A 21546-nucleotide genomic window follows, 5' to 3' on the forward strand; every position below is an offset into this window, starting at 1 on the left:
AAGATCCATTGACATTTCATTTGGTTCAAACTGCAGCTGAGAGATACATGTCGTTTTGGCAAAAGACATACTGGATATCCTTATCCTACGATCCGCGAGTTCAAACATTTGAGGTGCATTGATTTCTGCCGTTAATAATGATACAATGCACTCTAATCAACGATTTCCTCGGTCTGCGGCGTCCGGAGAGGCGTTCTATACCAGTCACACAAACCATTGTCATACGTAATGTCTTCATTTACGAGCGCGCCACACATGCCATGACGAAATCATGGGGAAAAGACACAAAAGCAAAAAAAAAAAAAAAAAAAAAAAAAAAAAGAAAAGGAGGATCACGAACACTGGGGGATATTGACCAATACATGTATACAGTAATTGATACGGAAGGTTAGCCTTCTGTTATCGAAAAAAAGTCCGACCATAAATAGATCGCAGTCGAGCTCGAGACTGATAAAGCGTGATTCGAGTCGCTTCGTATTGATGCACTGGGCTTGAGTATTATATTAGGACGAAGTAGGAATTTGGGGGCCCTCCCAAGCTTAAGATGGTCTTAAATCTATATAGCAAATGCCGAGAGCAGGCACATATAGTCGTTAAGAAGTATTTTGAGCCAAGATAGCCCTCTCCAGCAGGGATCCTACCACGAGAAATCCAAAAATTTAAAGGCCCGTATTGACTGGCACTCTATATTCTATCTGTCCTATATGTTGTACTCTACTTTGATGAAAATAGTTATCGTGAGCACAGATATCTAAAGCCGAGGGAATGGGCTGTGTGTTTCATTGGTTCTCTGCGGCGTGTTTCGAGTAAAGCTTATCCGAGAGTAAAACCAAAGCAAGCGGTCGCGACCAGTTCCCCATTAACAAACATATTATTTACGTGGTAGTAATATAGGGGATCTATCATATATACACTCTTTATACAAAAGCGGGCTGCTTCTTGAGAGTCAAAGTCTGGATATTCGAATAACTCAACAACCCACTAAGACCGTTCTCGACGCCAATTCCGGACTCCTTGTGACCCCCGAAGGACTGCGTAAAAGGTGAGTGACTTTTAACAAAAGATGATTTGTTGATGCACGTACCGAGAATGGAGTAACTGGGTTGCGCTCGTTCATGCATACAACTAGCAATATGATATAAGTAGGGATCGAAATGAGTAACTAGTAGTACTCACCCCCAGCCTCAATCTGCTTGGCGATCCTCTGGACGGCCGCCAAGTCCTTGCCCCAGACAGAAGCAGCCAGCCCCATATTGGTGTCGTCTAAACATATTTAGCACCCCGTTCATCACGCACACTTGAGCTACACTCACTAGCACGCTTGATGACATCAGCTTCGTCACTCCATTTCAATAGGGGTACGATGGGTCCGAATGGCTCCTCGCGCACAATCTTCGAGTCCTCGGGAGGGTTATCGACAAACGAGGCAGGTATGAATAACCCATCGGTCGGGTTCGGGTTCACATCTCCGCCAGTCACGAACTTGTATCCGTTCGCTTTGGCATCTTCGAAGAACGAGAGCACTTTCTTGTACTGCATGAGGTTCTGGACGGGGCCAAGCTGCGATTCAGGATCGGTGCCATCGCCGGTCTTGACAGTCTTGGCGAACTTAGCGAGCTCATCCCTGAACTGGTCATAGATTTCTTCGTGCACGTACAGGCGCTTTGCTTAAGTTACTACGTGAGACTTAGGTTTGATACACGGTAAACAATGGGTACGCACCAGCAACGCCTATAGACATTAGTCAAATGATAAGCTCAGTCAAAGTCAGGGTATCGTTATGCCAAGATACTTACAAGTCTGCCCATTGTTCTGTAAGAGGTGTTAATAATTCATACTCTACGATATACAGAAGCGAACTCACAATAAGTGCGGCCCAAAACATCTCAGGCACAATCTTCGCAACGTCGACATCAGGGAGAATAATGGCTGGATCATTACCACCTTGACAAGGAGCATTTTAGTTGACAACCAGAGGATGAGTCGGTCCAGCACTCACCAAGCTCAAGCGTCAGTCGCTTCAGACCGATACTGGCACTCGCCATGACTCTCTTACCGGTATCGCTCGACCCAGTGAAGCTGACCTTGTCGATACCGGGATGGGCGGTTATCCAAGGTCCAAGGTTGTCGTCGCCGCTTAACACGTTAATGACGCCGGGCGGGACAACTTTTTGGATATCCTTCATGAGCCGGAGAGTGGTGAGAGGAGTAAAAGGAGAGGGTTTGAGGACGAAGGTATTGCCCGCTAAGAGAGCGGGTCCAATTTTTGTCACCGAGAGCACCACCGGGAAGTTCCTTGGAAATATGGTAATGCAATAAAGGAGTGAAATGTATGGAATGTGCTCACCATGGGGCGATACCTGCACACTAATCGTATAAAACCACATTAGCCCAACGCATATTATCAGAAGAACGTGAAACCCACCACTCCAATCGGTACCCGACGCTCGGTAATCCTTACTTGTTCATTGTCAATGATCACCTTTTCAGGTACTCGAAGCTTAGCGGTCTCAAGCAGCATAACAACCGCTGCACCGATCTCCATTTCCGCATCATTCAGCTGGTTGATTCTCAGATCAGCTCAATTTTGACCACTAACTACGGGCTTTGCTCACAGTTTTCCCTTGTTCCGAAACAAGGATGTACTTGTATTCGGATATGTTCTTCTGAATAATGCCTGCAATCTGCTCGAGCACCTGTGCGCGTTCGTCCTGAGACTTAGCTGACCATGCTGGAAGGGCGGCACGAGCGGCAGCAACAGCCTCATCAAGCTATACAATCGAACAATAGCTAGGTAAAATGGCATAGTAGGCATGTGGAAGGCACTCACCTGGTCCTTAGTTGCGACCGGAACCTCAGCAATCTTCCTCTGAGTGGCAGGGTTTTGGACGTCAAGGGTTGATGAGGAAGAGGCAGGCTTGCCGTTGATGATGTGAGTATAGTGAGACATGGTGTGTTGTTTAGGATAGGAAGTAGGATGTTTCTGGGATAACGGAGCTGGCTCGAGCCATGTTTTATAGGGCTGAGAACCTTCAAGAATTCATCGAGAACTGTGATGCGTAAATAAGTCGGGGGGTCGGAGCGCCAACCACGCCTAATCATTTATGACATCCCAATCGGAAAAAGGTTGTTTCGTAACTGGCTTGTAGATCTTGCATTCTAAGCGCGTGGGTTTGAATTCGGTGTCGAGTTCTCGCTCCGCGAACTTGATGACCGAATTTCTGTGTTGAAATAAGCCATAATTTAATAATATAACGGTCCTCATCTACGTGGGTCAAGTAAGGGGAGGTGATAATAAGGCATCAGAATGCCCTTGATGTTACTCACAATGATTTTTTCCCTACTCATTTACTGGTTAATTGTGATTGATCATAAACTTAGTCCCCAGCGAGCTAATTTCAATTATCGATGTGGAGGCGTAAGGGTGAGAACGTGTAATTTGATGAAATTCTACCTCCACCTGCCATTATGGGATGCAGGATGCGCGGCCACCGGCACCAAACCGCTGAATATTTTCTCGTTGAATAGCTGAAGTTTTTCGGGATACCACCGGGCTCTAGGTCTCAGAAAGGAGACCTGGCAATATGTTGTAGATTAGTATATTTTGCATAGTTGCACAGACAGATAAAAGGCGGACCTATATTATATTATCATGTCAAAACAAATTCGGATTTGGCGACCAGCTAGTTACACATACGTGTGTGCGTTATGCGATAGCAGGCGTCTCGCTAGCCGCCACGATTGAAATCTGCGCAAAAACTCGATTTTAGACCTTTATAATACTCTGCAGCGAACCTTATCACCCACTCAGTTCATATTCACCCGAAATGAAGGTGCCTCTCGTGCAAGTGGCGTGTGATGACGACCACCTATCCAACTGAGGATTGTGTGGCAAATTTTATGGGCTTCATGGGCCTAACTCGATATATAGAGCTACTGTCGGGGATAAGAGTATCTGTTTTGTAAATACGACCGGATAGGTAGGCCACGATGGGGTAAGTCTCGAGGTTTTGAATCAATGGTCTTCAAGCGGTGGCTAAAGTCATGTGCTCTTTTTCAGGTGATCCCAAATGACGGACACCCGAATGAGGTTGGCCATAAACAAGTCACAGCCAAATTCACTCGTTGGCTGGAGGCATGGGAATCTTGATTTAGTTTGAGTCATGTAACCCCAGGATATGTGCTTACGAAGATCCATTGACATTTCCATTTGATTCAAACTCCGGCTGAGAGACATGTGGCGTTTTGGCAAAAGACGTGAATGAACATGCCACGGTAAAATCATAGGAAATGTACATAGAAACAAACAAAAAAGGAATATTGCGAAGATTGGGTAGAATAAGGTAGGAATCTGGGGGACCTCACAAGACGGTCTCAAATCTGAGTGCTAGGGCAGTTCGACTCATTGTGCTTTGGGACTTTTGAGCCATATCCATGCACAGAGCTATATTGTCCTCAAGAAGTGTTAGATAGAATAAGTTTGTGGGGCCATTAACCTTGCTAGCAATGCTTCCAATCCGCTATTAAGGTACTAGTAGTATTCTATTCCCATATCGTAAAACTTTCCACTATTGAATCGCAAGCGGCTTGTGTCCAATTTTGACCATAGCCTATGCGTGGAATTGATTCTTACAGAATAGACTTTAATACTGGACTATACAAGATGTGAGCAAGCGCATATATGTACTTTTTGAGAAGTATTATGCAAGATAGTCCTCTCCGGCAGAGATTCTACCAGGAGAAATGTAAAATTTAAAGGCTGGTTTTGACTGACAGCCCATACTCCATCTATCATGTATGTTGTATCCCGCTTGATGAAAAATAGTCATTGTGGGCACAGATATCCAAAGCCAAGAGAGCGAACTGTGCGCTTCATCGGTTCTCTGCAGCGTATTTCAACTGAAGTTTATCCGAGCGTAAAGACTAGAGTGAGAGTCGGGTCTTGTGCAAGCATTTCTCCGATTAGAATATATTATTTACGCGGTTCTAATGCAGGGCCCCGCTATATCTAGTAAATATACACTCTCTACACAAAGGTAGGCTGCTTCTTGAGAGTCAAGGTCTGAATATTCGAATAGCTCAGCAAGCCGTTGAGCCCGTTCTCGACGCCAATTCCGGACTCCTTGTGACCCCCGAAGGCCTACGTAAAGAAATGAGTGGTTTTTAACAACAGAGGATTAATTGATGCACGTACCGCAAATGGAGTGACTGGGTTGAACTCGTTCATGCATACAACTAGCAATATGATATAAGTAGGGATCGAAATGAGCAACCGGTATTACCCACCTCCAGCCTCAATCTGCTTGGCGATCCTCTCGACAGTCACCAAGTCCTTGCCCCATACAGAAGACGCCAACCCCATATTGGTATCATCTGAACACATTCAGCCCCTTGTTCATTACGCAGACTGGAACTATACTTACTAGCACGTTTAATAACATCCGTTTCGTCACTCCACTTTAGCAGTGGCACTATAGGTCCAAAGGGTTCTTCCCGCACGATCTTCGAGTCCTCAGGGGGGTTGTCAACGAACGAGGCAGGTATGAATAACCCATCGGTCGGGTTCGGGTTCACATCTCCGCCAGTCACGAACTTGTATCCGTTCGCTTTGGCATCTTCGAAGAACGAGAGCACTTTCTTGTACTGCATGAGGTTCTGGACGGGGCCAAGCTGCGATTCAGGATCGGTGCCATCGCCGGTCTTGACAGTCTTGGCGAACTTAGCGAGCTCATCCCTGAACTGGTCATAGATTTCTTCGTGCACGTACAGGCGCTTTGCTTAAGTTACTACGTGAGACTTAGGTTTGATACACGGTAAACAATGGGTACGCACCAGCAACGCCTATAGACATTAGTCAAACGATCAGCTCAGCTATGGTCGATGCATTATAATGCCGAGGTACTTACAAGTCTGCCCGTTATTCTGCAAGAGGTGTTAATAATTCATACTCTACGATATACGAAAGTGAGCTTACAATAAGTGCTGCCCAAAACATCTCAGGCACAATCTTCACAACGTCGACATCGGGAAGAATAATAGCTGGGTCATTACCACCTAGGCAGGGGGAGTTTTAATTGACTGTTAGAACGTAATCCGGCTCAGTACTTACCGAGCTCAAGCGTCAGTCGCTTCAGACCAGTACTGGCGCTTGCCATGACCCTTTTACCAGTGTCGGTCGATCCAGTGAAGCTGACCTTGTCGATACCGGGATGGGCGGTTATCCAAGGTCCAAGGTTGTCATCGCCGCTTAACACGTTAATAACGCCGGGCGGGACGACCTTTTGGATATCCTTCACGAGCCTGAGAGTGGTGAGAGGAGTGAAAGGGGAAGGTTTGAGGACAAGGGTATTGCCCGCTAAGAGAGCGGGTCCAATTTTTGTCGCCGCTTGCATCACTGGGAAGTTCCTTTAAAGAAATATTGTAACTCAATTAATTAAATGAAATGTATGGAATATGCTCACCATGGGGCGATACCTGCACACTAATCGTATAAAACCACATTAGCCCAACGCATATTATCAGAAGAACGTGAAACCCACCACTCCAATCGGTACCCGACGCTCGGTAATCCTTACTTGTTCATTGTCAATGATCACCTTTTCAGGTACTCGAAGCTTAGCGGTCTCAAGCAGCATAGCGATTGCTACACCAATCTCCATTTCTGCATTAGCCAGCTGATTGATTCTTAGATCAGTTCGATTGACCACTAATTATGGGCTCTACTCACAGTTTTCCCTTGTTCCGAAACAAGGATGTACTTGTATTCGGATATGTTCTTCTGAATAATGCCTGCAATCTGCTCAAGCACCTGTGCGCGTTCGTCCTGAGACTTAGCTGACCATGCTGGAAGGGCGGCACGAGCGGCAGCAACAGCCTCATCAAGCTATACAATCGAACAATAGCTAGGTAAAATGGCATAGTAGGCATGTGGAAGGCACTCACCTGGTCCTTAGTTGCGACCGGAACCTCAGCAATCTTCCTCTGAGTGGCAGGGTTTTGGACGTCAAGGGTTGATGAGGAAGAGGCAGGCTTGCCGTTGATGATGTGAGTATAGTGAGACATGGTGTGTTGTTTAGGATAGGAAGTAGGATGTTTCTGGGATAACGGAGCTGGCTCGAACCATGTTTTATACAGTCCAGAGCCTTCGGGGAGCCATCAGGAGCTATAAAATGCAAATAGGTCGGGGGGCCGGGGCGCCAACCACGCCTAATCATTTATGACATCCCAATCAGAAAAATGCTATTCCGTAACCGCCTTGGTGATTTCGCATTATGAACGCGTGTGTTTGGAATCGACACAGACTCGTTGCGCTCCAAACCTGATGACAGGATTACTGTGCTTTAAAATAAGCCATAGCTTAATAACACAGAGGTCCTCGCCTATAATCAACCAAGCACGACTAAGCATTAATATTAACATTAGAGTAACTTTCATATTATTTACGATGATTTAATTATTCCCACAAGTTTACTGGTTAGTTATCTTTGATTACAACCCCAGGTGAGCTAATTCAGATTGTCGGTTTGGAGGCGTGAAGATGAGTGCGTGTAGCTTGACGAAATTCTGCCTCCATTTGCCATTATGGCACAGCCACTGACGCCAAATGGTTGAATACTCCCCCGCTTAATAGCTTAAGTTTATCGGCATAGTACCAGGCTCCAGGTCTCAGAAAATGACCGGTCGATGTTTTGTAGATGAATACACTTAATACAATATTGCCATAATCGCACGCACAGATAACAGGCGGACCCACATTACATAATCATGTTGAAACAATTCGGGTTTGGCGACTGGGCAGTTACATATGCATGTATACGTTATGCGATAGCAGGCGTCTCGCCAACCGCCAAGGTTAGAATTGGTGGTAAAGTAGTACTGAACCCCTTTGTAATACGCTGCAGCAAAATTGATTATTCACTTAATTCTTATTCCCCGAAATAAAGGCACAATCACGCAGTGAGCTAGTGATTGTATGGCAAAAGCGACAGGTTTGGTGGGTCTAGTGTTCCAGCTTTCTATGGTGGCTCGCTTCATGTTTCGTACTGTGTCTCTCTTCAGCAACACTACATTGAACTATCGGTCTGTTCTGATTCTGGTCTAAACCTACATATGTGCTACAAGGTCGTTTCGTGGGGATTCTCTATATCCTTGGTTGACACAGTGATGTGTCATTGCCTACTTTATGGTTCAGATGTGGCCCCGTTCAACGACATGATGTTGAGCTATCAGCCTATTCCTACACCCACCTAGAGGCATATACGTACAGCAAATGTTGGCGATAGAAGTAGACAAATAATTAAAGGCATAACGCAATAATCCCAAATTCTGGTAGGAGGGTTGTATATATACACGCAAAATGAGAGATCACATGAAAAATTAGTGCAAATGAGTTGCTTAGATTGTATTTGATGGTCGTCAACCATCATATTTATTAGGACGAATAGGTCTTATGGGCGGCCTTAACTCAATATTAATGATTTTTTTCAGTTTCGATTATGTTCCTATTTCATAAGCTTGTTCGTCTCATAGGGAGTTTCGGGGCTTTACATCACAACTTCAGTACTTGGGAACTCCGTCCTTATTGAAGCTCTAGTCCCTATTCAAGATCCAACATGGATATATGGCACCCATCGTTCGAACTTTTTCTCCCCAACTTTGTTCCGTAATTCTGCAACTGCGTTATGCAAAGACCTCCCTGCTTCTCCATTCCCAACTTTTCCGGTTTTCATCAGTTGCGCATATACCCTGTCCGCTACTAGTGGCGCATCATCATCAAATACAGACCACATTGTTGCTATCACACTTGAGTACCCTGCCATCAACATTCCCGATGCCAAATGGATGGCTTCGTCAGGTAGCCTTTCATCTCCTGTCGCAGTCTGGCAAGCGGAAAGGAAAGCTAAACCCTTATTCTTGAATAACCGCCGGTTGATGGAGGCTAGGTCAAGGGTGCCATCATGCATATAGAATCCACTTTTGGTCGGATCTACAATATTCTGATGAGCGTGGCAAGCAATATGAATCCAGTCGTGTTTATCCATCGCGTCAAGCACAGCCATAGTAGTTGCCTGGCTATCGACAAGCTGTGTATAATTAGCCATGCTCTCTATATGAGTTCGAACTGATGACAGCTCTCCAGCGGTTCCCAGCAATGGATTATGGCCGGGGGTAAACTGTAGGCCGACCCCAAGAACTCGAGAACCGGGACCCAAAGAGCTGGAGGTGAGTGAGAGGAGGGAGGTAAGAGTAGGTGCATAGGAGGATATGACATAGTCAAAGGTCTTCGATTGTGGCTGATTATAGTCTCCGGCAGCGTGCAATGGGAGAAACGAGAGTGCGCCGGTAGGGCACCATGTTATATGGGGCATTTCACCGGCGTGGTTACACTGAAATGGTGTTCTTAGTGTCGCAAGACCAGAATTATCTACTTGAACGTACTGTATATCCGAGCCAGTCTAAGATAGGTTTGACAACATCATTCCACAGGATAGCCAGTACGTTCCCGAAATTGGCTCGCTTTCCTGGCTCTTCGAGACGTCTAAATCCACGTTCTCTAATCCCTTTATCCCTAAGCGATTCTACGAGTTCGGAACGAGCATGCCGAGCTTTGTTTGCGTTGAAGTTAGGTAGAGCAATATGATGAATAGTTTCATGTTCAGGAAGGATCATTAGAGCATCACAACGGTCATCATCGCAGTTTATCACGGCAACGGGCCCATTACGAGCGGCTCGAATAAGGTTTTTGGACTTCACAGGTCTTAGAAGATCCCCAAATCCTGGTAGCATGCGCGCTTGGGCTACTAGGTCGTTGTATTCGCTGGCCAGACGTCGATGCTCTTGTGCGATTTGTTCCTGAGTCATCGTTCCGGTGGATAAGGCTCGAAACTCTTGCGACTCAGAGGCAGCACTATGCAGTTGGTAAGACACTTTTCGGAGACGGCTAGCTAGGTCTGGATGTGCAGAATGAAGTTCTTCGAGAGGTGAACGCAACATGAGGCTCTGATTCCAGACTACGCATCTTGCGTGCTCCAGCCATTCGAGAGCTAGTGCATGTTTAGAAGAAGCGATGGCCGCTGAGGCTGCATGCACAGCCAGTGCTGCTGCGCTTGACAGATCGCTATACCTTTGATTATTGGTGGCGCCTAGCCAGATGAATTGGGGAAGGAGGTCCATGGTGGTCTGGTATGCTTCGATAGGATCAAATGAATTGTATTCGGAAGAAAGCTTCGCCCACATGAAGGCATATGTAAACTTTTCGCGCGGGGTTCCCCCAGGCGAATGGATGGCCAGGCGATAATATTTCAAAGCCTCTTCCAAATGAGATGCATCACCGGTGCTATGATACCGAAGAACGTAAGAGCCTGCTAAGCCGAAAGACTGTATAGATAATTTCGGGTCGCCATCCGGGTTCAAAGCGACCGCACGGGAAGCATACTGAATCGATTTTTCGATATCATCCCGTTCGCGCAAGGACAGAAATCGAAGAACGTGAGATAGACCAAGACTAGCCAGTCGGCTTGGCAAGTCTTGCTGACCCTCAGGAGTTAAAGCTAGTGCACGAACTTGGTATGCGATTGACTTGTCAATGTCCTCTTGTTGACCTAGAAGCTGGAATTGGTCCCTGTAAAGCAACCCTATGTTGCTCAGTCGGCTGGCCAAGGACGGGTCGTCCTGAAGAGTCAATGCCAGTGCACGAGACCCGTACTCAAAAGCCTTTTTATGATCCTCCAGCTTCTTGAGGCGTTTAAATCGTGCGCTGTAAGACTGTGCTAGATTAGAAAGTTGATTCGCTAACTCCGGATGATCATCGGGGGTCAAAGCAAGCGCCCGAGATTCGTATTCTATTGATTTTTCCAAATCTTTCATTTCACCTAGATAGTTATAACGAGACGAATGGGATATCCCTAGGCTGGTAAGGTGGGTGGTTAAATGCGGAAGACTATCGGGTGTTAGCGCGACCGCGCGAGTTCCGTACTCGATTGCTTTTTCTAGGTCATTCAGATTACCTAGACGCTGGTGCCGATGGTTGTAAGATAGCCCTAAATTTGCAAGTCGACTTGGCAACTCTGGGTGGTCATTGAGGGTCAGTTCAAGTGCGCGAGACCCGTATTCGATGGACTTCTCAAGATCATCCACATTGCCTAGACGCTGGAAGCGATAGTAATAAAACGCCCCGAGGTTTGTAAGCCGTCCGGGCGAACTTGGGTTCAGAGCAAGCGCGCGAGATTCATGCTCTATTGCTTTTTCGAGGTCGATTAATTCACCAAAACGTCGGTACCGGACGCTATAAGATACCCCTAAATTGGCGAGACGTCTGGACAAGGTACGGTCGCCATCTGGAGTCAATCTCAGTGCTCGGGATCCATATTCAATGGCCTTCTCCAGGTCATTTGGTTCGCCTAGCCGCTCAAATTGCTTTCTGTGGGACAGACCCAAATGATCCAACTGGCGTGACAAGTCCGGATGACCAGGTGGAGTCATAGAGAGAGCGCGGGAGCCATACTGTATTGCCTTTTTAAGGTCATCCATCTCACCTGTATGATCATACCGATCTGTGTAGGACTCCCCAAGTTTAACCAGCTGGAGTAGTAAATATGGATACCCTTCAGGAGCAAGTGCAAGTCCTCGAGACTCATGTTCAATCGACTTGTTGAGGTCTTTCGGGTCTCCTGTGCGGCGAAAACGCTTCTTGTAGCATTCTCCTAGATCGGCAAGTAATGCTGGTAGCTTTGGGTTTACTTCGGAAGTCAGAGAGACGGCAGCAAGTGTGTACTCGATTGATTGTGCGATATCCTCTAGGCTACCAGCAAATTGCTCGAACCGCTTGGCGTGACACCTCCCAAGATTAACTAGCAGATCGGGGAGGCTCGGGCTGTCATCCGGGGTCAGCAAAAGCGAGGTAAACCCCCATTCGATTGCTTTATTTATGTCATCCCTTTCTCCGATGAGATTATATCGCATATCGTGGGCAGCCGCGAGAGCTGACAGAAAGAATGGCATCCGGGGATGATCGTCATCCATTCGAGACAGTTGAGTGGATATGCGTTGGATGCCACTCGCAATATTATCCAATGAATGCTGCATAGTAAGACTGCCGAAGATGGGTAACAAAAATTATGAGTGATTTGTTTATTCGTGATATCTGTTTATTAGCCGAGCTAATAACCTTAATCTACTGGAGTTGGCATATATTAGAGTTGCGATCGGAAAGATCCACCCACTTTCAAGCACCAGTCCTCGTAAGTCAAGTTCTGGTAATTGAAATGTATTACAATTACGCGTATAGGGCTGTTTGCAAGTGACCCAAGTCCTGAAGTGAGAGGTCAGAAAACATCTTCATCTATCATGACTATAGGCCTACCAGATTCTTGCTATGGTCTCGCGTAGGCCTTGAAGGCGTGGAGTATGAGGATGATGGTAGATCTTGGGCTCTCCTTCATACGACCCTGGTCAACATTACCAATTAAGCCGTGGATTCAAACCACATCAGTAACATCAATTTGTTACGGTACACCTCTTGGTACACCGTCAAGTTAGTGGTCATGCATAAGCGTAGCTTTGTTGGGTAGAAATCATGTCCACGCACTGGTACCTATAAAGCAGCTCCAAATTCTCAGTCACACGTGTCCAGTACGTATGAAATCTCAAGCTAAGTCTGCATCGTAAAACACCGGTATAAAAATATCAATTATTGACATCAGACATTTAGATACACATTCAAATACACTAGAGCTAATCAATTACCCTCTTTAATTAACGCTTAATATCGCCTTTGTCTTCATTGCCGCACCATTCATCAAACCATTTGGGCCAGCGAATTAAAATCCGCCGGCCCACGCCCGATAATGTACGCCTGCCCGAACTTTCGTTTTTGGTACACCATGCCTACGCCACTGGTCAATGGGATCGTAGAGTCAGGAAACTAGCAATACTCACACATCGCGTAAATGCTCAATAATTGGGTTTTCGTACCCAGGTATAGTGGTATTGAAGTAACGGGAATCAATGCCCATCTCCTCACATTTCATGCATCTCATCATCGGCGAGGGCTGCATTGAGGCTTCGAAGGCATAGTCTGCCGCCTCATGTGGTGTCATAAACTCCGCGAATGGTCTAGTATCTTCAGGCCCCAGCCCATGCGTGTTGTTGTAGATAAACCCACGCCCGGGGTCAGCTTGAATCTTTTCTTGTCCCTGTCTGTACTGAGTTTGCTCTTTACCAAAGTGCATAACCTGTAGGACTTAACTTTAAAATTAACAGGCCAATGGAAATGTAACCTACCAGGTTTTCCCAGGTATCGGTCAGAGTCCGATTGCACCTCATACACCTAAAGTTTCCGCCCAATGCTTCCATCTCAATTGAAGTTGCACCCGACCGTCCAACTCGTGATAGTAGCTCCTTTGCAATGGCCGACGACTCGTCATCCCGCCTCAGTTTAGTCGAATTCCATCGACTGCCATAGTTCAGCTCTTCGGGTCCTCCAATAACTCTGGCAAGTTGCACCGCTCGGGGAATAATAGCCGGATAAGTGTGACGAAGGATAAAGCCGTCGTTTGTAAACATGGTATCGGCACGAAGGAGCAGCTGAAGATTCGAAGAAAGGTCTGATATATTTGTGGTGGTGGTACCGTCGGGCATGGTATAAGTGGCTATGAATTCGGGGAGCACCAGCTGGGTAGAGTTGGAACTTGAAGTACTACCAGATGTACCGGTGCTGACTCTAGCGTTCCGGGTGTTTGGCCTTGCCATCCGCGCGTCGCTCTTTCCTTTCTCTTTCTCTTTACTCGTAGACGTCTCAGTATCATCCTCATCCTCTCGGCCAGTGTTCCAAATTGTGACAAGATCGCGCTCAATGTTATCGCGCCACTCTACGACTGCTCGATCAAATTCGTCCCTGATATTGTTGAACCTTGTCTCGACTTCTTCCAGTGGTACGTCACCATCCACTATGTCCTTGATCATGGGCCACGTGAGGAGTTCGCTTGTCGAGGGGAATGGTTGTTCGACTTTGATGTCAGAGTTCTGGTCTGTTGGAAAAATATCACGAGGCCTGGTAGATTGAGCGGCCGGGTTGTTGTTTGAGGAATCCTTGCGGATGAGATGCACCAATGGCGGTAGCGCGATTCTAACCTTTGACACTAGGGGTTGTAATTTATTTATACGATCATATCGCTGGCCTTTGTTATCGATGCGGTAGTTGTAGTCCTTGTTTGATTCGAGGAGTGGTAAGAATTCGGGGTACAAGTCCTCCCAGACTACGCGGGGATGGATTCAGTCTAAGCGGGGAACTCATTCCATAAAACATGACGTACTCTGGTCCGTGATTGGTTTGGGCTGTAGTAGCAATCGATTCCACTCGTCATAGTTATTCGGAGAAGGCTTAATATGCTGCTTAGTCCATCCCGCCTTCAGTAAACGAGCCTCGATGCTATTGTGACGTTCAGTAGAGATTGGTGCAAACTGGCTGTCCACTTACTGTTCGCGGCGCTAATAACCAAGTTGACCGAGCGTTTTTCAAGGTCAAAACTCGAACGAATAGAAGATTTATTCGAAGCCCGTACCTCATTGAAGACTTCGGGTGGCATTTCCATGAGTTCCAAGTAAGTGGAGTAGACCTCCTTCGTTTCCTTTGGAGCTTTCTGAGTGGATTTCGTGGCTCGCTTTTGTTTTGGCGCGGGTTTGTCTGTGTAGAGCTCTTTGATTGTTCTGAGAAGGCGCTAGATATTCGCTTACCAGTTGGTTTCGACTGGCTGGTCTTCTTCGTTCCTCCAGCTTGCGCAGCAGCGGCTGCTCTAGTTCTGCAAAATCAACACAAAGAAATGAGTACTACGATTGACCTATGAACTATTTACATACCGTGGCATACTATTTCAAGGGTGGGTGGGCTATCTTGAAGAGTTCTTTGAGTTTCAGCTTCCGAAGGTGGTTCGGGGTGGAGAGAACGACGAGACGATCAGTGGCGGTGCTAGATGTTGTAAATATGATCACGGAACCATTTTTCCGATTGCCCCGTGTCACCGTGGCGGGAGCAAAAAGAAAGTGCAGCGGCCATCTCAGAATTCTCAGACCAGTTATATGATAATACAAATCTTGTATTGACTTGAATACTTAAATACAGTTATTCCATTCATTCAACACACTTCTCCGTCATGCAAATGCGACCTGCTTCTTGAGCGTAAAGGTCTGAATATTCGAGTAAGTTAGCAACCCATTCATACCACCCTCAACACCAATCCCAGATTCCTTGTGTCCGCCAAAGGCCTATACAAGATTCAAAATGAATCACATAACGGAACAAGTAAAATAGACATACGGAGAACGGGGTAGCGGGTTGAAGTTCATTCATACAAACAGCTGAACCGACACGTTAGCACAAACCAACCCTAGTCAATTCCCATACACGTACTTCCAGCCTGGATCTGCTTCGCAATTCTCTCGACGGCATCCAAGTCCTTGCCCCAGACGGAAGCGGATAAACCGAGGTTAGTGTCATCTAGATGTAAATCAGCACACGTTTTCCTGCACGACACCAAAAGATACCGACTAGCACGCCTAATGACATCAGCCTCGTCACTCCACTTTAGAAGTGGCACAATCGGTCCAAAGGGTTCCTCCTGCACGATCTTCGAGTCCTCGGGAGGGTTATCGACAAACGAGGCAGGGATGAATAGTCCATCGGTCGGGTTCGGGTTCACGTCTCCGCCAGTCACAAACTTGTAACCGTTTGCCTTGGCATCCTCAAAGAAAGTTAAAACCTTCTTGTATTGCAACAGGTTCTGGACGGGGCCAAGTTGAGAGTCGGGGTCAGTGCCATCCCCGGTCTTGACGGTCTTGGCGAATTTCGCAAGCTCATCCCGGAACTGGTCATAAATCTTTTCGTGCACGTATAAACGCTTGGCTGCATTATTTTAATAAGAATTTGAAAATTATAAGCAGGCTAGGAAGCCCTCACCAGCAGCGCCTAAATATTATATCCAAAAGTCAAAGTCAGCCATTATACGTTTTGGTATCAGAACACTGACATGTTTGCCCATTGTTCTACGAATAAAGTTAGTATCATATAACAAGACTTAAACAGAGCGCACTCACAACGAGGGCAGCCCAGAATACACTGGGCACAACCTTTGCAACGTCTACGTCAGGAAGAATAATGGCTGGGTCATTACCGCCTTGGCGCAAGACCAATAAATCACATGCGAAAAACGATTCAACTCCCGTGCTCACCGAGTTCAAGAGTCAGTCGCTTCAGACCAGTACTTGCGCTCGCCATAACCTTCTTTCCCGTCTCGCTCGATCCGGTGAAACTGACCTTGTCAATACCTGGGTGGGAGGTAATCCAAGGCCCGAGGCTGTCGTCACCGCTCAATACGTTGACAACGCCTGGCGGAAGAACAGCTTGGATGTCCTGGACGAATTTGAGAGTAGTGAGAGGAGTGAAAGGCGAGGGCTTGAGGACCATGGTATTGCCGGCCAGGAGAGCGGGGGCCAATTTCCAGATGCAGAGCATCAAGGGGAAGTTCCTAAGGGAGTTTTAAGTAATCTCCAGGAAAATTTCCATATAAGAAACGAACCAGGGAATAATACCTGCACACTAAAAAGATACGATCAAGTCAATGCAATGATAAAATTGAGGTTTTAATAGGGCTCACCACACCAATTGGCACACGGCGCTCAGTGATCCTCGTCTGTTCGTTGTCTACAATCACCTTATCGGGCAAGCGCAGCTTCGCGGTCTCACGCAGCCACATAATGCAACCGCCGAGTTCCCTCTCGGCGTTGGCCAACTATCCAATTTCTCTGATAAGTCGACCGGTCTCTAGAATTGTCAATAGATTCGGCTTACAGTCTTGCCTTGTTCCGAGACAAGAATAGGTTTATATTTGGGAATGTTGTTTTCAATCACCTTGGCGATATCTTCAAGAGCATGCGCACGTTCATCCTGTGACTTGGCAGACCAAGCTGGGAGAGCAGCACGGGCAGCAGCAACAGCTTCATCGAGCTGGAAAAAAAAAAAGAGTAAATGGAGGAGTTGAAGCACGCATGAGACATAAACTCACCTGCTCTTTGGTTGCAACTGGGGCCTCGGCGATCTTCTTTTGTGTAGCAGGATTTTGGACGTCGAGGGTGGTTTGCGAAGGCACAGGTTTGCCGTTGATAATATTTGTGTATTCGGACATGTTATGTGTAGTAGAGATATGGGGTATGGCGAATCTGAGGAATGAACGCAGCTCAGACTCAGCTACTTATATTGGACTCCACTAGGATATTGCGTGATGCCACGCGGCGCTCGATCTCTGACGAGATCCAGCCTTATCGACGAGATCCAGCCTTATCGACGAGGAGATTATAAGGCAGCGCTTGGGGTCTCCGGGCATCACCTCGGCCATCCTTGGTACGAACAGTGGCCACATAACCAGCATCATGGGAGTTTTGGAGGGCTACGCAGCCCGCTCAGGCTGGGCAGATTTATATCCTTGACCCGAATTACTTCTTTTGGTGTCGACGCACATCTATTGGCCGAAGGTTAGGCGCGGGTGTCATAATAGGAGATCACATCCACGCCTGACCTCCTGAGTTGTCCTGCCCCATCAGCCCACTCAGCCACTTCCTCTTGGTCGCATGCTGGCTAGTTGAAATGAGGATTCATATTATGCAGTATACGTAAGTTTGACCCGGGCTTATTCGTCACAAGAACGCCCCATACGTGGACGAAGTAGCGAGAATGTGTGGTTGAACTAGACATCCCAGAAATCAGTGACGGGAGATACGATTTGAAATATGCTGAGTCATTGAGGTCCCTGGCTGGTCGAAACGAAACCAAGGGTGAACGCGGTCTCTTTACTTGGGTTTCTGGTGAATGAGTTATTAAATTTAAGCAGAGCTGATTTTTTAAATATCTTTCAGTACCTCCTGGGGGAGGGGGGGTTGCACTCACTCTTCGTTCATATACGAGGGATCTGACGAGGGATCTGATTACTTGATGTTCCAACTGGGAAATTATAATTAGCAGCGACGGACTCGACAGGACTGCGAAGTTAACGAATCGGATTAAGTGTACTAGAGGGTGCTCTCCCTATAAGAGCATAGAAATTTCTGTGATCTTGGGGCTATAGCGTTGTCTCGACCCAACGCGATGGATCAAGTCTCAGTCCCAGGTTTCACTTGGAAGAGTCGAGTACGTGGAACTTTGCGATACAGTAGTTTATTGATACCAGGTTGTGACTCAATCCTCTGATTAGATAATTTACTTTTTTCTTGCTATCCTGCTATGAAATGTAAATTCATGGCAGATTCCCTCATCGGTCATGGGCTAGCGGTACCAGACTCAAAGAAACTGCTGTTGTCCATCTAACCCCAAGAGACTCAGAGCTAATGGTGTAGCATCCAACATGATGGATGAAGGAATCTAACGGTTTTAGGCATCAGAACCCCTAGGATGAGATTTTCGCACTCTGGTTATTGACCTGGTAGCTAACAAGGCTCGTTCATAGTTACCCAAACTTGGGAAATTTTCCGAGTAATGAGAAGTTCCTTAGATTAGGGATGATGTAAGCCACAGTCTGAGTACATCAAAACAGAATATTAAAGCGGGGTCGAGTTTCTGGCGTCGAAAAACAGAAACAGCGGACCCCAAGTACAAGTGAGAAGGAAGATAACCAAGACCCAGAAAACGAGATGAAGAAGAGTGATCAATATAGGAGTAAGCTCCCGTCAAGATCAGTGTGTGATAATGGATCCTCTGCAGTCACCAATAGGGTACCCAATCAACATCGGTCTTCCATCTCCTAATCGAGTGTCCCATTCTGAAAAGTATAGTCATATAGTGCGTGCAAATAACGCGCTCACATAGATTACGGGGAGTACCACAGCTGGAGTGAAGCTTTTCACTTGAGCATTTTATCGTATAACCTTAGACGTCCAACGACTCCAATGTCAGGGTAGTCATTGTGGGAGCACCAGCCAAAGAGACAGTAAATACCAACGTGCGAAAAGTGCGCTTCCAAGCACGCCAACACTAAGGGCAATATTTTAGCGGCACGACGGATGGCCAGGTCTGTGGAGCGAGACGCATGGGCCGGAGCATTCTAGCCACTCGCTACCGAGGCGCTGGTGGTCGTAGAAGGACCCCAAATTACATCATTTATCATAATCTAGGCACCGAGTGTCCTATAATTGGCCAAAGATGGCGATGACATTCCACGATCTGTACATTTCATACTACCGCCTTTCTCACAGAGATCAAGTGGGTCGATATGTTGTACATACGGAGATAGAAGAATTCATTGACTTCTCTGGGTCCATGACAGGTTCGATATTTGTCCTCGCTTAGGGAGCATCAATATATATGTGGGTGTTTATGACACATAGGGCAAGTGTCAAATGACGCAAGTACTTTCTGGAAGGGGTACGATTCATTTTATGGGACCGAAAGACACAGTGATCAAGCGGGCCTGGCCGTCCACGTCCGAATGAGAGACGGGCCGTTGATCCGATTGGTATGGAGCACAGGATCTGCGACCACAATACCGTCCAAGCCCGTTCCATTTTTGCTTTCAGGACTTTGTGTCAGTTCTATACAGCCCGTTATATGACCAGAAGACCGTGCTCCGCATGAGACAGAGAATCGATAATCTTAAGGTTACAGTTTAACATATTCTTAATATAACCTATCAAAGACCAGCAGCCCCAGAAAACTATTGGACCTTCGATTAATACAGATACATATGTATACACTGATACAGAATTGTTATACCATGCTGCGCCCGCAAATTGCAACTTCATCACGGAGCTGACCAAAAGGTGCATGCAGCCCCATGGACGACCCCATTTCTTCAGTTGACGTGATTCACACCATACATCAGCTCACATAGGGCAGATTTACTGGATATGCATTTCAAAGCAACTCTGTGCATAGCTATATAAATACCAGCGGTCAGATTGCTCAACTCTACAGCTCCTACTTATCTTTCTACTTACTCAAGCCCAATATGCCCATCCAAGTCGGATTGTATCGAATCAAGAACCATGCATCATGGACCGTCCTTGACGAGAGCACCGACGGCAGTCGAGTGGTTCATGGTTGGGAGCAAACTGACCAACCGAACCAGCAGGTATGTACCACACGGTTTATCCCGTCTAGCATTCATGGACCAACAACTTCTCCCGGTAGTGGAACGTCCAAACTGCCGAAGGCGGTGCCTATACTATCCAGAATATCAAGTCAAAATCATACCTACACGCCAACGGACCTTACGATGGCAGTAACCTCGTCGGATATGACACCATCTCTACCTGGTATCTCGACCAAAAACCATCAGGCGAGGTCTAGTAAGTATACAAACATCATTTCCGTCCAGCATCCTAAGAGCCTTTATATAGTATCATCTTCCCCGGCAGCAACCGCGTTGTTGATCTTGATAACGGAAACAAGGCCAATGAAACGACGGTGCGTAAACCTTTCGCTAACCCTGTTTATTATGTTCGTATTCAAAAGCTAATAATTACTTTATAATAGATTCATCTGTGGGAAAGGAACGACACTGCCCTGCAACAACAGTGGTACTTCGAAAAGATCTAGGCTTATACTACAAGACTCCTAGCTACTCAATACGGCTGTGTATTTTGAGTTTCAGAATGGGTTGCCTTGTATTTCATTACCACGTAGTTGTAAATGAACCTTCGGCTACAAATTGGCCGTCGATCTCCAAAGCGTTCGTCAATTGTAAGCTAGTGTGCGACTGCCCGTAAGCGAGGAGATCATTCAGAAGTTCTAAATCACTCGATCATCGGTCCATCGAATATGCACCCGTTACATCCCGACGGTCAAGCTAACCTAGGCGCAGGCCTCCTCCGTAAAGTCAAAAGGCACGCAACTTCAACGACTAATATTAAAATCTACAACGGGCAAAGAGCCAATTAGCTGGCCAATTTGTAAGATATTCATATGTAGTAGCCGGTGCATACAATCGTTTGAACAAATGCATAGGCTGTTCTGTCTCGCTACATTGAGTTTGCGTTAGAACTGTAAGTCACTGCGCTTAAACTATTTCGTGAAGCTTGCATCGCTTGAGATGAGCTAGTGGGTTAACAGGCTTGGCGCGCTTGGTTTTTTTTTTTAAGTCTAGAAAGAATGAATTGATATAAACAGCTCACAAAGTGCCATTCCTCTTCTCCATTCACGCTCATATGCCTTTTCATAACAGCTAGCTTAAAAACCTTTCGGGCGTTGTAGTAGGGTGGCTGTGCCTCCCAGCGCTTCCTCCTGTCGTCCATAGCTATAGGATTCCCTTGCTGCCCCCAGGCGTGTCCAGCGTGTATAGGAGGATCAGGCGGTCAATATTAATGTTTATATTTAACTCGTTACACGTCGTTGGCCTTCAGAGGTGGTCCAACAAGCCCTGGGTAACTTTCATGATGAGATAAAATTACGGGAGAATAAAAATTCAGTAAGAGTAATCAAGCCAGCCTGATATGAATTATTTGTTTCCGGCGTAGCTTTGGCCTTATAACTTCAATTGCTGAGAGGATAGAGAGGCCAATCGCCCA

The 21546-nt window shown here is 46.5% G+C and overlaps 6 protein-coding genes across 6 annotated transcripts; 1 reads left to right on the forward strand and 5 right to left on the reverse strand.

Annotated features, from left to right (window-relative positions):
- Nucleotides 1–917: 917 nt before the first annotated feature.
- RhiXN_07512 (aldehyde dehydrogenase family protein) lies at nt 918–2950 on the reverse strand (the record flags this gene model as incomplete). Its single annotated transcript, XM_043327328.1, has 12 exons — nt 918–1031; nt 1085–1125; nt 1177–1263; nt 1314–1667; nt 1723–1731; nt 1797–1812; nt 1865–1944; nt 2000–2295; nt 2348–2367; nt 2426–2560; nt 2616–2771; nt 2831–2950. The coding sequence occupies 12 exons, from the start codon at nt 2948–2950 to the stop codon at nt 918–920; spliced, it is 1428 nt and encodes a 475-aa protein (XP_043185800.1).
- A 2076-nt stretch (nt 2951–5026) lies between these two features.
- Nucleotides 5027–7062, reverse strand: RhiXN_07513 (aldehyde dehydrogenase family protein; the record flags this gene model as incomplete). Its single annotated transcript, XM_043327329.1, has 12 exons — nt 5027–5140; nt 5195–5235; nt 5287–5373; nt 5424–5777; nt 5833–5841; nt 5907–5922; nt 5975–6054; nt 6110–6405; nt 6462–6481; nt 6540–6674; nt 6728–6883; nt 6943–7062. The coding sequence occupies 12 exons, from the start codon at nt 7060–7062 to the stop codon at nt 5027–5029; spliced, it is 1428 nt and encodes a 475-aa protein (XP_043185801.1).
- A 1538-nt stretch (nt 7063–8600) lies between these two features.
- Nucleotides 8601–12084, reverse strand: RhiXN_07514 (CHAT domain protein; the record flags this gene model as incomplete). The annotated part of the gene is made up of 2 exons (XM_043327330.1): nt 8601–9386; nt 9439–12084. 2 exons carry the CDS (start codon nt 12082–12084, stop codon nt 8601–8603), a joined length of 3432 nt encoding a protein of 1143 aa, XP_043185802.1.
- Nucleotides 12085–12818: 734 nt separating this feature from the next.
- Nucleotides 12819–14864, reverse strand: RhiXN_07515 (uncharacterized protein; the record flags this gene model as incomplete). Its single annotated transcript, XM_043327331.1, has 8 exons — nt 12819–12885; nt 12937–13232; nt 13282–14255; nt 14313–14428; nt 14477–14487; nt 14562–14683; nt 14734–14792; nt 14857–14864. The coding sequence occupies 8 exons, from the start codon at nt 14862–14864 to the stop codon at nt 12819–12821; spliced, it is 1653 nt and encodes a 550-aa protein (XP_043185803.1).
- Nucleotides 14865–15147: 283 nt separating this feature from the next.
- On the reverse strand, nt 15148–17177 carry RhiXN_07516 (aldehyde dehydrogenase family protein; the record flags this gene model as incomplete). Its single annotated transcript, XM_043327332.1, has 12 exons — nt 15148–15261; nt 15314–15354; nt 15407–15493; nt 15545–15898; nt 15953–15961; nt 16023–16038; nt 16090–16169; nt 16225–16520; nt 16572–16591; nt 16650–16784; nt 16844–16999; nt 17058–17177. 12 exons carry the CDS (start codon nt 17175–17177, stop codon nt 15148–15150), a joined length of 1428 nt encoding a protein of 475 aa, XP_043185804.1.
- Nucleotides 17178–19988: 2811 nt separating this feature from the next.
- RhiXN_07517 (ricin-type beta-trefoil lectin domain protein) lies at nt 19989–20578 on the forward strand (the record flags this gene model as incomplete). The annotated part of the gene is made up of 4 exons (XM_043327333.1): nt 19989–20111; nt 20171–20328; nt 20380–20446; nt 20516–20578. 4 exons carry the CDS (start codon nt 19989–19991, stop codon nt 20576–20578), a joined length of 411 nt encoding a protein of 136 aa, XP_043185805.1.
- Between the last annotated feature and the right edge of the window lie 968 nt (nt 20579–21546).

The sequence above is a fragment of the Rhizoctonia solani genome, chromosome 13, assembly GCF_016906535.1.
Source record: "Rhizoctonia solani chromosome 13, complete sequence".
NCBI lineage: Eukaryota > Fungi > Basidiomycota > Agaricomycetes > Cantharellales > Ceratobasidiaceae > Rhizoctonia > Rhizoctonia solani.